The sequence below is a fragment of the Heptranchias perlo genome, chromosome 30 (genome assembly GCF_035084215.1).
Source record: "Heptranchias perlo isolate sHepPer1 chromosome 30, sHepPer1.hap1, whole genome shotgun sequence".
Classification (NCBI taxonomy): domain Eukaryota; kingdom Metazoa; phylum Chordata; class Chondrichthyes; order Hexanchiformes; family Hexanchidae; genus Heptranchias; species Heptranchias perlo.
In genome coordinates, this window is record NC_090354.1 from 26,710,818 (window position 1) to 26,726,351 (window position 15,534).

General features: G+C 44.4%; 1 protein-coding gene across 2 annotated transcripts in view; it reads left to right on the forward strand.

The window, feature by feature from the left end:
* The window catches only part of LOC137300014 (vesicle-fusing ATPase), a 218,961-nt gene that overhangs the window by 114,562 nt on the left and 88,865 nt on the right, over positions 1–15,534 (forward strand). For both annotated transcript variants that reach the window (XM_067969099.1, XM_067969100.1), the window contains exons 13-14: positions 12,195–12,290; positions 13,366–13,522. In XM_067969099.1, the coding sequence (XP_067825200.1) occupies positions 12,195–12,290; positions 13,366–13,522 (253 nt within the window). The remainder of the gene's footprint in view (positions 1–12,194; positions 12,291–13,365; positions 13,523–15,534) is intronic.

Genomic DNA, 15,534 nt, shown 5'->3' on the forward strand with positions numbered 1-15,534 from the left:
TCAGGATAAAGTCAAGCCGAGCTGCCATGTGCTCCAATCGAATAACCTGCAGAAGCTCTCTTGTCTCTGCTCCTACGTGAAAAGCGGCCATTTGGAAGCATTGATTGCAGGTAGTGATGAAACATCACCAAAAGAAGAGTCTTCAGGAGAGCAGGGCAGAAAATTGAAGAGGCTGCACAGCTTGATGACACAATATTTGTCTTTTAAACTGAGTTTAAGAGCAGGGACATATGGAAGGGAGAGAGAAGAAAACGAGGAAGAAAGTTTAACAAATATAACACAAAAGTAATGGACTTTGTGGAAGCAACACAGGCACTGGTTTTGAAGGAAAACTGAGGATCACATGACCCCCATCAGATGGCTTGGCTTGTAAAGGGGACACATTGAGTCCAAATCACACCTTGGTTCTTGCTGTTTCAAGTTGGCCAACTGTTTTGAATCCTTACTGCAGGCTCCCATGTGTCCTTATGGACATTTTGAAACTTTTTTTCTCCTTCCAAATGATATCCCCTCCTGATGATATTGACTCCTTGCTGGAGTGGGGTTCCATTGTACCCAGTAAGAAGTGTTACCTTGCCGTTGATCATATGAAACTTCATTATGATTATCAGCAGGCCTTTTAACCTGCGCAGGGAGCCCAATGCTGTCCTCTCCTGACATTCACACGTGGACTTTTAGCAGAGGTTGCTTGTTAACAATCATGAGTGGAAGTCCTGGCTGACTTTTTAACTCCCCTCTCCCTACCATGCCCAGGGACACAGCAGCCAACTGTGTGCCTTCTTACTGTCTGACACAGACCTGCTCAATCAGCATAGATCAGGGATTGAACCTGGGGTGTTCTTGGTTGGTAAAGTTCAGCAACTCACTGGATAAACCTGCTGAGTAATTGGAGGAACATGGAATTTGATAAGCTTAGCTCCCCTGTGTGCCCCCCTCCCCCACCATTTTGTTTTTAAAGGTAGACAGTCAACATACCCCTCCCTTTGAAGTCCATGGCTTTTGACCACCTACCTCAGCTGGAATGAGTGAATTGTCGATGTCCCCCACCTTTTTAAGCTAGTGATGTACGTTTGTCTGACTGGAGGGATGCTTGTTGTGAATGAAGGTGTATGGTCACCTTATCTTAGCCCAGACCAAGCATAGTACGATGTTTTGTTTCCACCATTGACTGTATGATCACACGGTAGATTGATGATTCTGAAATATACATCTCATCTGGTTATTGTGGGAAAAATGTGGGTGGGCAAGCATTATCCCATGTGATCGCTCTCTCCTTCTCTGCTTCTATCCATGTGTAAACTGCCCCCTCCACATTGAGGGAATTGGCTTCAGAGGAAGAGACTACATCTGATACAGGATTGCAACAAAGTTAAGTGGGACTCTGACACATGAGCTGTTGGCGCTTTAGACTTCTCACTGTAAGATGATCGTGTGCTTTAGCTTAATCTGAAATGTTGGCACCCAGCACCTTGCACTGGATGACTTTAATTTTGGCCAGGATTCTGACAGCAAGCAGAGCTTATAATTTGAGGATTTTGAGAGGTTTAGTACATTCACGCACTTGATGGCGTGCAGGAATTCTAATTATGATTGATGTATCCTCAAGGAACATCATCTGTTTCCTTAATTTTGATAATTTCATTGCTGCAGCTTGCAACAAAAAATGTAATTCATTTAGTTATGTTCCACAACAGAGGAGGAACATTGAGCTTGACTGATTCCAGGAAACATTATGCTTGGCATGCGTGCAAAATGCCATCACAAACTTGTAGATAAGTAGTGCCATACATGGGCTCCAACTCTTGTGGTGTACAAGAGCCCCAGGACCTCTGCCTTTGTGCAAATTTGTTTTACCCCAGCAGAACTTGGAAATGGCTGTGAAAAACACAGACCTTTTTAGAGAAAGCGTGATCCTCGTTCAGCCGACAGTACTTGGCAAAGCCTGGTGCAGCATATTTTGTACGACTGTAGAGCAGAAAGTTGAGAGGGGGCCGTCAATGCTCATTCCATTTATTGGTTGCTGCTACCTCGTGCACCACCATCACTGGCCGCTAATAATGTTAACTCCTGGGGAGGCAAAAAAAAACATGAGCAACTTCAGGAAAACCTCTGGGGAAATTCCTTTGTAGATTTCCGAAAGCTATTGAGGAGGCACCAGGAGATCATGGTTACCTGTGACAACCCATCAAACCCAATTAACTAAACTGCTCCCCCTTCCTGCAAATATATTCCAATTTTTTTTTTCAAATATCCAATGGTAGAGGACTAAAAGACCATAAGCATCAATTTGCCTGGTCACAAAATGTTGCCCCCCCCCCCACAAACTGTAGCTCTAATGCACTCCATTAGCCCTGTGTCTGAAAAATATATCCATCGCCCTCTTAAAATTTATCACATGCTCCACTTCCACTGCCTCCCTGGGTAGATTATTTCACAGCAACTTGCATTCATATAGTTAAAATAAAAAGCCCAAGCACTTCACAATTTGGTATTAAAAACTGATGTTGATCCAGGTAGGAAGAGATTAGTATGGAAGACCAGAAGCTAAGTTGAAGAGATTTTTTTTAAAAGATGGAGGGGGGTGAGATGGAGAATGACGTTCGACTTGATATAGCTGCGGTCTCTACCGTCAATGGTGGGATGAAGGTAGGGTCAATGTATATAAGGCCACAGTCGGGAGTTTTATTGGGGATGTAGGGCTGGAAGAGAAGGCCATGATGGGCGGTGCAAAGCCATAGATCAGCTGAAAAGCCAGGATAAGAACTTTGAATTCATAGAATCATAGAAATTTACAGCACAGAAAGAGGCCTTTCGGCCCATCGTGTCAGTGCCAGCAATTGTACGTGCTGGGGACAGCGAGCCAACGTAGGTCAGCAAGGAGATTAAGAGTAGTTGAGTCTGGAGGAGAGAAAGGCATGGAGAAGGGTTCTGGAGGCAGGGAGGCTGCGGTAGGCTTAGTGTTAGGTCTTGTTGCAGAGGTGGAAATATGCCAAATTGGTGAATAGGATGTGGTGATGAAAACTCTGCTCAGAGTCAAACAGGAAACTAAAGTAGGGTTCAATCTGAGAAACTGTTTGGAAGGGGATGGAGTTGGTGATGGTGCAGAATTTTTGGTGGGGGCTGAAGGCAATGGCTTAGGCCTTCCCAATGTTGAGCTGGAGGAAATTGTGACTCATCCTGAACGCGATGTCGAACAAGCAGTTTGACAGCACTGATACGGTTAGGGATCAAGTAAAGCGGCGGAGAGATAGAACTGGGTATCAGAAGAAAATTGTCACCATGCCTGCTGATGCGGTCACCGAGGGACAGCAAGTAGATGAGGAAGAACAACGGCTAATATGGATCCTTGGGGAATCCTGGAAGTGACTGTGTGGGAGATCGCAGAGAAGCCATTGCTGGAAATGCGCTGGCTGAATTCAGATAGGTAGGAATTGAATGATCTAAGGCAGTCTCATTGAGCTGCATTATGTAGGAAAGGTGTTGGAGGACGGCATGGTCAACTGCATTGAGTGCTGCAGGAAGGTTGGGGAGGGATAATGTACTGTTGTCCCAGGCACGAAGAATAAACGAGGGCCGTTTTGGTACTGAAGGATGGAGGCTGAACTGGAGGGATTCAAACAGGGAGTTTCAGGAGAGATGCACATGGAAATAGGAGGTGATACGTTTGAGGACCTTAGAAAAGGGAGATTGGAAATGTGATAGTTGGAAGAACAGCGGTCAGGGGAGGGTTTATGGAGGAGGGGAGCATTGATTGCTCTATTAAGCTGTTCAGCCTAAGATCCCATTGGTTTTTCACCATTGCTGCAGAGCTTGTGTTTTGACACTAAAACTTCTCGGCCCCTTTTCTGTCATTTCCTGTCGATTGTTCCTGTTTGTTTTGTACTACTGTTCATTTCCCTTCCCTAGCTACATGATTTTAAAATTTCTGTGATCGTTGCTCTGAGGAATGTAGGTACTTAGAAACAAAACATTTGGCTGCATTTAAGGCAACTTAAGTCTGCATCTTCTCTAAGTAGAGTGCAGTTGTTGAATTGCTCTGCTCAGCCCCAGTGCTTTGAAGATGGTCAGCATGCTGTGCCAGTGATGTATTTTCCATTTTCCACTCTAGCCACCCTGTGACCCCTCTCTCAGATTTGAGTAACAGGAGTTCTTTGCACTGTGTCCATGTCCAAGAACTGGAATGAGGTAGTCATGATGTGGAGATGCCGGTGATGGACTGGGGTTGACAATTGTAAACAATTTTACAACACCAAGTTATAGTCCAGCAATTTTATTTGAAATTCACAAGCTTTCGGAGGCTACCTCATTCCACATCGTTCACCTGAGGAAGGAGGTAGCCTCCGAAAGCTTGTGAATTTAAAATAAAATTGCTGGACTATAACTTGGTGTTGTAAAATTGTTTACAATTGGAATGAGGTAGATAGCATTGTTCCGTCGTTTAAAAAGGGAGAAAGAGCGAGACCGAGTAATTATAGGCCAGTCAGTCTAACCTCTGGTGGGCAAATTATTGGAATCAATTTTGAGCGACAGGATAAATTGTCATTTAGAAAGGCACGGGTTAATCAAGGACGGTCAGCATGGATTTGTTAAGGGAAGGTTGTGTCTGGCTGAGTTTTTTTGAGCAGGTAACAAGGAAGATCGATGAGGATAACGGGTTTGATGTAGTGTATATGGATTTTAGCAAGACTTTTGACAAGGTCCCATATGACAGACTGGTCAAAAAAGTAAAAGCCCATGGGATCCAAGGGAAAGTGGCTAGTTGGATCCAAAATAGGCTCAGTGGCAGGAAGCAAAGAGTAATGGTTGACAGGTATTTTTGTGACTGGAAGGCTGCTTCCAGTGGGGTCCTGCAAGGCTCAGTACTAGGTCCCTTGCTTTTTGTGATAATATATTAATGATTTGGACTTGATTGTGGGGGCTTGATCAAGAAGTTTGCAAATGATACAAAAATTGGCCGTGAGGTTGATAGTCAGGAAGATATCAATGGACTGGTGAGGTGGGCAGAAATGTGGCAAATGTAATTCAATCCAGAGAAATGTGAGGTAATGCATTTGGGGAGGGCAAACAAGGCAAGGGAGTACACAATAAATGGGAGGATACTGAGAAATGTAGAGGAAGTGAGGGACCTTGGAGTGCATGTCCACAGATCCCTCAAGGTAGCAGGACAGGTAGATAAGGTGGTTAAAAAGGCATACGGGATACTTTCCTTTATTAGCCAAGACATAGAATGTAAGAGCAAGAAGGTTATGCTAGAACTGTAAAACGTTGGTTAGGCCACAGCTTGAGTACTGCGTAGAGTTCTGGTCACCACACTACAGGAAAGTTGTGATTGCACTAGAGAGGGTACAGAGGAGATTTACGAGGATGTTGCCAGGGCTGGAGAATTTTAACTGAAAAAATTGGATAGGCTGGGTTTGTTTTCTTTGGAACAAAGGAGGCTGAGGGGAGATTTAATTGAGGTATATAAAATTATGACTGACTAGACAGAGTGGATAGGGAGGACCTATTTCCCTTAGCAGAGGGGTCAGTGATCAGGGGCATAGATTTAAAGTAATTGGTAGAAGGGTTAGAGGGAAGCTGAGGAGAGAATTTTTCACCCAGAGGGTGTTGGGGGTGGGGTGGGGGGGGGGGGTCTGGAACTCGCTGCCTGTAAGGGTGGTAGAGGCAGAAACCCTCAACTCATTTAAAACGTACTTGGATGTGCACTTGAAGTGCCATAACCTACAGGATTAAGCTGGATAGCTCTTCAGCTGGCATGGACATGATGGGCCGAATGGCTGCCTTCTGTGCTGGAACTTTTTATGATTCTATGATAGAGCCAACAGGCGAGGGGTATATTTGAGCTCCCATCCTGGATGTGAGAAGTCAGTGCCCACCCAATGCAACGTTTGTCTGGCTGTGTCTTGCACTTCAAACGGTCACTTGTAGAAATTTTGTAGTTTGCCTTTCCATGATGCTGGGTAATGACACCATGCATGATGGTACTAAGCCTCGCAGGCCCGAATGTCCCGACTTCAATTCCTGGATTGTGCTGTGCTCATCGGTTTTTATTTCCCCATTGGGGTAGCAGTGGGTGCTACAATTAGCCCCATCCCTGGGTTAGTGAGAGCAAATATTAGCCTCGGCAGTCACTCAGTTTTTCCTTGCTGGAATGTGCATTTGTGAGGATGTCAGATTGGGGCTCAGCTCTGATGTTTTGGCACAGGCATGATGGGCCGAATGGCCTCCTTCTGCGCTGTAGGATTCTTTAATTCAATATTGAATAGTTTGTTGGAGAGTTACTGTTTGTCGAGCCACACGTCGCAAAAGCAGTTACCTGTAGAGGAAAAAATGTAAGAATGCAGATCACTTCAGGTAGTGACAACACCTAATTTGAAGGTGGGAAACATTATTACCTTGAGATTGGCTTTGTTACTTGGCACCACAACCTGCCCGGGTAAGGTGTGCAGTGTAATAAAGCTTAATAATGCTTCATTTTAGCACAATGCTACATTAACGGCCATTTTCCAGGTGATGAGTCAGTGCGTCTTATCTAAATGGGATCTTGCAACTACTCGTTTGTAGAGTTGGTGCTTGCCCCTTAGCAGTAGAATTTGGCACAGACTGCCTGCTGAGCTGCTGAGAATATGTTCAGCGAGTTCTCTAACTTTTGCTCCATTTGCTTCAATTTCCTGTTGATGTTTGAACGTATCGGAAATAATTATTTGCGCTCTGTGCTTTTTCTTTTAGAAAAACATTGAGCCAGTTGTCAATTGCTGAACGTCCAGGTGGCCTGGTTGCACCACAGAACGGTAGAATTTAGATGTCTCGGGTCCGTGGTTCTCCTTGTGCTGAATTCCTGCTTGAACTGGCTATTGGGTTTGTGTGGAGAGAGGGAGAGATAGATAGGCATGAGATGAGCTGTGGTCAGGTGGGTGTAGGGGTGCGGGTGGTAGGTGGGGATAGAGACCTAAAATGAGCAGTGTTCGGGGTGGGGAGGAGATGAATCATATCTTCGTTAACCACCATCTAAAACATTTTAAACTTCTTGAACCCAGATGCTCTAATCTTTCTCCAATTTTATGTTACGACATTAGTTGCATTTTTACTTCTGATGGCACCCGAAAGGGCCGCAAAGCTCTGCAGGTCCCCCAATCCGTGCTTTCAGGTCTGTACGCCCAGCTACTCACTGGATAAACATGCTCAGTCACTGGGGGAAGAGAGATGTCCAATTTCTCGTGTATGTTAAGGTGCTGTCTTTTTTATGCCCCCCTGATGCAGAGAAGCTGAGCAGTTGTTAATTGCAGGTCTGCAAGTCCATTTGCAGCACTGGTACTTTTTGAAAAAGGTGCAGGTATTTCATAACCCAGTTTAACCTTTTGACAGTGCTGCCCCTCAACATTCTGCACCATTGTTCCTTTAACCAGTCTGGGCAAGTACGGATGGTGAAGCTGCACAGAATGCCATGTCCTCCAGGACAAATTTTAAACATTCAGGGAGGTCTTTTTTGTGCGTCATCTGATGTTTTACTGCTAGTTTTACACACATCCAATAATCTATATTTAAGTTGTAATATGAGCTGGTTTTGTGCTACCGACAAATAGAAAATCAGTGGTGTTAACTGGCAATTGTAATTTTAAGGAAAAAGGCATCATTATAGTTACATTGCATTTTTCTCCCACTAACATTGTTAACCCTTTCACTGGTTCTGGTTAGCGAGGCACTTTCACAACATAAAATCCCAATTGTTAATTACTGCTAAATGTTAGTATTTTTAAACTTTGTTCAGATTCTTAATGAGCTACATCTCTCATTTAAGAATGCTTCACACTTAATGACCTGCTTTTAGACCAAAAATAGAGAGCGCCTTATCTGAGTAATATAGACTAACGTACCTAAAAGGCAGTCTGTTTAACCAGTGCAGGCCTGGCTCAGTTGCTGGCACTCTTGCCTCTGAGTCTGAAGGTTGCGAGTTCAAGCCCGACTCCAGGACTGGAGCCCATGATATGGGCAGACATTCAAATGCTGCACTGCGACTGGTGCCTGTTTTAAAAAAAAAAATTAAACCAATGCCTTGGGACGTTTTACTATGTTAAACGCAAGTTGTTGTCTGTTCTAGTAGATTCTAGGACATTGTTCAAATTGAAAGAGTGTTCCTGTTTTTCTCTGGGCAACATTTCTCCCATAATAACCGATGAACTGGTTAACTCTTTTGCCTGATCTTGTGTGAAAAATGGTTATCGAGTTTGCTGACCTAAGTCACTGCACTTCAATGTAATTCATTGCAAGCGAAGCACTTTGAGCTGCTTGGGAGAGGTGGAGTGAGGCAAGTCTTTGGAGACCACTTATAAATACCCAGTGGCTGTGATGGAGTCTTTTTCTGATAACTGTCTGCAGTAAAACACAGCAACCCTCCTGTCGGGGTGGTGGGGTTGCAGGTGGTGTGGTTACGGTCACTTAACCACCTCCCTGGTAACCCAACTTTGTTGACACAGCGCTGAAGTAAATGAGGTGGTATTGCTGCCTCCAGAGGTGTTGGCAACAACAATGTGCATTTATACATTGCCTTTAATGTAGTAAGACATCCCAAGGTGCTTCACAGGAGGGTTATCGAACAAAATGTGAAACCTAGCCGCATAAGGGGGTGTTGGGACAAGTAATCAGAAGCTTGGTCAAAGAGGAAGGTTTTAAGGAGTGTCTTAAAGGAGGTGGAGAGGTTTAGGGAGGGAATTCCAAAGCTTAGGACCTAGGCAACTGTAGGCATGATGGCCAGTGACACCCACCTGGTGATCCCTCGGACATCTGGAGGTACCACTGCTGCTGGTGGCTAATACCAAGCCCCTCCCCTATTGGTTTCAGTGGGGTGGTTGCACAACTGGTTTCCGAAGTGCGGGTCTTATGCAACCTGTGTTAATACCAATGTAAACCGGTTGGATTTGGTGAATCCGGCAAGTTGGCGGAAGATTGCCTCCCCATCCCCCGTGCTTTGGGGGGCAAATTCATTGACGTCCATATGACAGCAGTTTCATTCTCGGGATATGAACATCTCTGAAAAGGCTGGCTTTTATTGCCCATCCCTTGTTGCCCTTATACAACTGAGTGACTGACTTGCTATGCTGCTTGAGAGGGCCGTTAAGAGTCAAACATGTTGGTGTGGGACCGGAGTCACATAGGGCGGACTGGGGTAAGGACAACAGGTTTCCTTACCTAAAGGACATTAGTGAACCAGTTGGGTTTTTACAACAATCCGACAGCTTCATGGTCACTTTTACTGATACCAGCTTTTTATTCCAAATTTTTTAAAAACTGAATTCAAATTCTCAAACTGCCATGATGGGATTTGAATTTGTGTTCTTTGGACTATTAGCCCAGGCCTCTGAATTACTTCAGGAACATAGCCACTAGGCACTCCAAAGCTCGCAAACCTTTGCCTGAAGAGCCCACAATTTTATCCAGCCCTGGTTTTCCGATCATTAGCCTTTACGGAACGTTCCCAGATGTCTGGGGAAGGCCTGGCACAAAATCACCAACGGTCACATGTTCCAGGGGTTGTGGAACACATTTTGCAAACGGGGCTTCCTCCGTTGCTCTGAGAGCCAAAGGCATTACTTCTTTGTGAAATGTCTCTGTAATGTAAAGGGGATCATTAGAGCACTTGTCTTTTCCTCGCACCAGCCTGCTCTCTAAGGTAAGTGCAACCTAAAAGAGGAGGAGCTTGTTATTTTCCAGACTCAATTGAAACCATTACCTCTGAAGGTTAAAATTGGCGGCTTAGCACTGGAAAATTACTCTTTTGATTTTGTTTAATGGCTGTCGTAGGGTAATAAAAAGCTGCTTTTCAAAAAAAATAATTTGAAACTGCTGTTGATGTTGAAGTTTGAGAGATTAAATCTAAAGACCTCTCCATCACATAGAGCAGAGCAGCTACTTTGCATTGTTTCCAAGTTTTCAAAGGACGTTAAACAAAGACGGGTGACTTGAGTGTGGATTAGCTTTGGAGCGGCCTATGCTTGGTGGTGCAGGTATAACAGTGTTTGAAACACCAGGCCTGGTGCCAGAGGGTACTGCTCGTCTTGATGCTGTAAAAGTGGTGTTACTTACAGCCCCAGGTATCTGTTGCACAACAATACATTAAGTGCCTTTTGTGTTCTGTGGGTCCCCGGGGAGCTGTTATTGTGTATATGGGCAGCTGTTTGAACCGAGGTGAGCAGCTTGGTCCCATGGGATCAGAGAAAAGTCTCGCTTCAGGCAGTTCAGTCCATGTACTACTGATCATCTAATGGGGGCTTAAATGTCAGGTTATCCCAGTCTGGGTGACCGTCTAACCCTTTGGGGCTCCTATTTGAATAAATGTAGTTGAATGAGTAAGGTAAGGACCATGGAGGAATTTGTCTTGCGAGTTATTTTGGCCACCTGCTGGCTGATTGAGTGCTGCAAACACACAAGACCATATTGACTTCCCCAGCTACGTGTAGGTGGAGCTGTGACTGCAGTACCAAGTGCTTGTGGTTTAAATTTATACACCATATTCCGCTGAAGGATTTAGCCACTGGGCTGATGAGTGTGACCAGAGCTTCTCTCCAGGGCTGCAATATTCCCTTAAAATCTTGAGTTAGGGCATTTTTACTGCAAGAGTGTGATGCCTCACTTTTGAAATTAAAGAAAGAACTTGCATTTATATAGCACCTTTCACGACCTCGGGATGTCCCAAAGCGCTTTACAACCCATGAAGTACTTTTGAAGTATAATCCCTGTTGTAATGTAGGAAACGTGGCAGCTAATTTATGTACAGCAAGGTCCCACAAACAGCAATGAGATAATGACCAGATAATCTATTTAGTGATGTTGGTTGAGGGATAAATATTGGCCAGGACACCAGGGAGAACTCCCCAGCTCTTCCTTAGTTGCCTTGATGGTTCAGTGAGTATAATGTTTGTGTGGCATTTAGCCACATAGGTCAGGGAACTCCCTCGGTTTGATCGCTGATTAGTGCTAAGTCAGCTGGGACAGAACTTGGGGTCTGAGAGTCACTTGAAGTAGAGAAAGGTCCCTGCTTCTCCATCTTGATTCCTGCTAAAAACGTTGTAAGCATAGACATTGAAGATGGGATTGGGCTTGGCTGTGATGCCCCTCATGGTTCAGTAGTTTTCCCCCATTACTATCACTGTCTGCCTTAGCTCAGTGGTAACACTCTTTCCTCTGAGTCAGAAGATCATCAGTTCAAGCCCATTCCAGAGACTTGAGCACATAACCTTGGCTGACACTCTAGTGCAGTACTGAGGGAGTGCTGCACTGTCGGAGGTGCCGTCTTTCGACTGCGACATTAAACCCAGACTCCTTCTGCCCTCAGGTGGGAGTAAAAAAATCCCATGGCACTATTTTGAAAAAGAGCAGGGGAGTTCTCCCCAGAGTCAATATTTATCCCACAAACAACATCACTAAAACAGATTATCTGGTCATTGCTGTTTGGGGAACATTGCTGTATGCAAATTGGTTGCCGCATTTCTATATGTTGCCGACACTTCAAAAGTAGCTGATTGTGAAGCGCTTTGGGACACCAAGGTCATGAACAACGCAATATAAATGCTGATCGGGTTGGATGAAGTAGGGAGGGAAGGAGGAGGCTCGTATGGAGCATAAACATTGGCATGGACCTTTTGGGCTGAATGGCCTGTTTTTGTGCTGTGCATTGTGTAATTCTCTATGTAACATTCATTCTTTATTGGCATCATAGATGAGCAATGACAACTTGGGTGAAGTACTGAGGTACCCTCAGTATGCATGGAACTGTGCAAGTGAAATCAAGCTTGGATTTGAAATGGGGAAATGGGAGCTCTCTTCAGATTACTTACTGAATACTCCTCATATTTATAGAAAGTAATCGCTTTAGCTCATTTGGGCATTGTTACCAAATGATCCGATTAGATTCTGTGCATGAAGTCTTTTCTCCTTGCTTCAAGTAAACCCCCAGGCTACGTGCGTCCACACAACCTCCTTTGGCTGTGAAGAAAAGTAGGTTAGCTGATGCAATGACTGTCCACATTCAGTTGGGAGTGAAGGCGTGATGGTATTGGGCGATCATTTTCCTTTTGTTTTGCAGAGTTTATCGTCTAACAGCCCATTAGGAAATTAATAAAATTCACCTGATATTTGACACAAACCTGTAAATGATGTATGAGCCAATGTTTACAGTTTACGCTTCCTCCCATAATTAGGCAGCGACCAAAGTGGAAGTTGACATGGAGAAAGCTGAGAAACTGCAAGTCACGAGGGGAGATTTCTTAAACTCTCTGGAGAATGACATTAAACCTGTAAGTATCTGATCATGTGCACCAAGCCCACACTGGTTGTGGGATTCCACGACACCTACTCCAGGCTAGAGTGAATGGGATGTCGATTCAGAGCCAGTGCGATTTGACTCATTAGCCTGCATATATTTGAACGTCTGGTTCGTGAGCTGTGTAAAATAGAATCGGATGGGACCTGGTTGAGTTTTCTGTTCTTATACTGTGCATAATGTCCTCTCCCAAGAAAATATTTCATGATGTGACATTTCATCAATTCTTAATTTTTGTTTCTACCACAGCAAAACATTTTTTAGTGTAATAATTAATTGTCATAGAACAGCAAGAATGGTGTGATGTCACTGGGAACATGGAATGTCATGGAGCAACAAAGTGTATTGCACTATTGAACACTCCTAATGAAGGTCTCTTTCAGGCTCTTCCCTCGCTTCTCTTTTTAAAATTTAAAAGATATTTCAAACTTTTTTTTGGGTTGTACAGGTGTGGTCTGGGATTAAGTTTTCTATTAGTTACGCATTGGGTTGCCCAGTTTTAAATCGGGTCCTGTTCCTGATCAATTCCACCCTCCATGTCACAACAATTAGTCAATTGTGTATCGTTAATCCTTCAAAAGGTTACAGGTGGCTCACTGTGTTGGACCAGCATGGCACAGCACTATGAAAGGAGGGACAGAGCTGCAGTTCTCTTGCTTGACCCCTCAGAATGTTCAGCTCTTGATCATAGCTGTGCCACTGTGGGAAGGCGTAGAGATCAGGTGCATTAACATAGAGTTGATCCCATGCTTCCTGGCAGCAAGTTCACAGCAAGATTGGTGGAGAATTTGTGGCGGGTGACCTGTTCAGAGATGGAGTGTAACTAGCAGATGGAATGGTGGGAAGATGTTAGATGGGTCATGTAGAGTTTCTACTAGAACAAACCAGCTGAAATGTCTAAAGGAGTTCAGTCCTTGCCCATGAAGTTGGATTTTGTTTTGAATGGTACTGGCTGACCTTCATAAAATAACCGTTTGACAAGTTGACATTCAGGCATGTATTGATTTCCAGAAGCGCAGGTGTGACATAGTTTCACGTCTCTTCTGCAGGCTTTTGGCATAAACCAGGAGGATTATGACAGCTATATCATGAATGGAATCATTGTGTGGGGTGATCCAGTCACACGGGCCCTGGATGATGGAGAGCTGCTTGTCCAGCAAACCAAGAACAGTGACCGCACTCCACTGGTTAGCGTCTTGTTGGAAGGTAGGGCCGTTTTCCTTGCCCCAGCAGGATAAGGAGGGAAATAAAGGGGAAGTTCCATAAAGAGCACTTGTCTTTCATTTTTTTAAAAATTGATCCGAGTAGTAATTGTCCCAGAGAGTGGAGATTACACCTCTGGTCTCTGAATACTGGGTTAACATTCAGTGTGGTACATGCATCTGATGGGAGTGGAATGTGCCCCCCCCCACCATTGTAGCCCTGGCGAGCAGGTGAGCAAGGCTCTGGCCTCTGAATACCGAGTGGACATCCAACAGAGTACTTGTGTTTGAGACTGGAGTGGTGACGTGCTCTGCCTCCCTCCCATTGTATCTGGCTGGTCCTCCTGGTTAGGGGGTTGTGAATCAGGCTAATAACCTGCCCACATAAAAGGTTTTCGTTATGGAAACAACCCAGAGCACGGCTGCTGCTGGATGTAAACGCAGTGGAAGAAATGGGTTGCCTCGTGCGCCATCAGACATGGTAAGAGAAGGAAGAAGTGGTTGGAGTTTAATTAAATTGCTAATGCTGAGACTGACTTTGCTTGTCAATCAGGCTGATTTCAACTTAGATACTTGATACAAGAAAGAGTTTTTGGATGGGTATTGGCTTTGTTGCCTCAAGGCTGCATGTTTGAGCCCTTGGGCTGAACGTCTTGTCAGTTGACCATCCCAGCCCCACTCGAGATGAATTTGGTCTTGCCCTGGGCTTGACTCCTTGGATTGGTTCTTGACATCTTGTAAAAGAAAAAATATAGATTTTTAATCCATGGTCCACATTATGACCAGAAGTGCTTCTGCCCCATTGTGGGATGTGTTTCCAGTTTGTCAGCTGTTAAGTGATGCTGATTATGACAAAATGAGACATTTTCCAGTCTTTTTTTAGTGCAAAATTAAACCTGTTGAATAGTTAATCGGCTTATTTGTTCCTGGTTGGGCCGACTGCTACACCATGCTGAAAACACCTGATCCTTTTGATCTCGGAAGCTAAACAGAGTCAGGCCTGGTTAGTACTTGTTAACGGGCTTATCGGCTCTTGGTTGGGGGTCTTTTGTGAAATGTTGGTGTCTCCTTTTCTTAAAAAAAAAAGTTGCCATCCCAAAAAATTTGGGAAGGGAGCTAGATCTGGCAGAGGTTAATCTCTGGTATATTTCACAGACTGAATTAGAGTTGGGAAAGATGAATTGGGACTAAACCTGAATTGTGGATCTAGATGATTTATGCTGATCCATCACATCCCTTGCCTGCAGGCTTTAATCTAATTAACGAGTTTCAGGTCCTGCTGTAAACATAGGACGACGCACCATGCGGGTAATTAAGGGTGGCTGCTCGGTCTAATTGCAGGTTCTGATTATTTACTGGTGTTAAACCTTTTTTTAAACCAGGGGCTTCAGCCATTTTACAGATGCCCATATAGTTCAGAGCAGATAGATAAAGCTGTTGGTGGAGGGGGAGAAAATTGACTGCTTAAATCAAGTGCTTGTTCAGTGAGCAGGACCAGCTTCACCCCTGCACAGAATCTCCTCAGTTCAGTCAGACTACAGGGAGCTCGTGTACCTTGTGTTGCCAACCCTCCAGGATCGACCTGGAGATGCCAGGAAATCAAGATTAATCTGGACACTGCTGCAAGCAACTCGGGAGAAAAAAAATCATGGGGGCATTAAAAATATACATTTTTTTCATTTTCTTTCAACACTTGGGTTTATTAGTTATAGAAACATTGGAGATGGTGGGGTGGCGTTTGACTGGGTAGGGCTGTTGGAGACAAAATGTCATGTGATTAAACTTCCAGGAATACGTCCAACCAGAGTTGGCAAACCTGGAACACCCAGTGTTCCTAAATGCAGCAACATAATTCTTTTGAACGTGTCTGTATTTTTAAATGTGAAATATCAGCTGAGTGTTCAGCTCCTTGGTATGTATCTAGTTTAGTTCCTTTCCCTGCACTCTGACGTCCAATTGTGCTGTAATGTGAAAGCATAATCCCACACACCCGTGTAGTCAGTCACTCGAGAATTG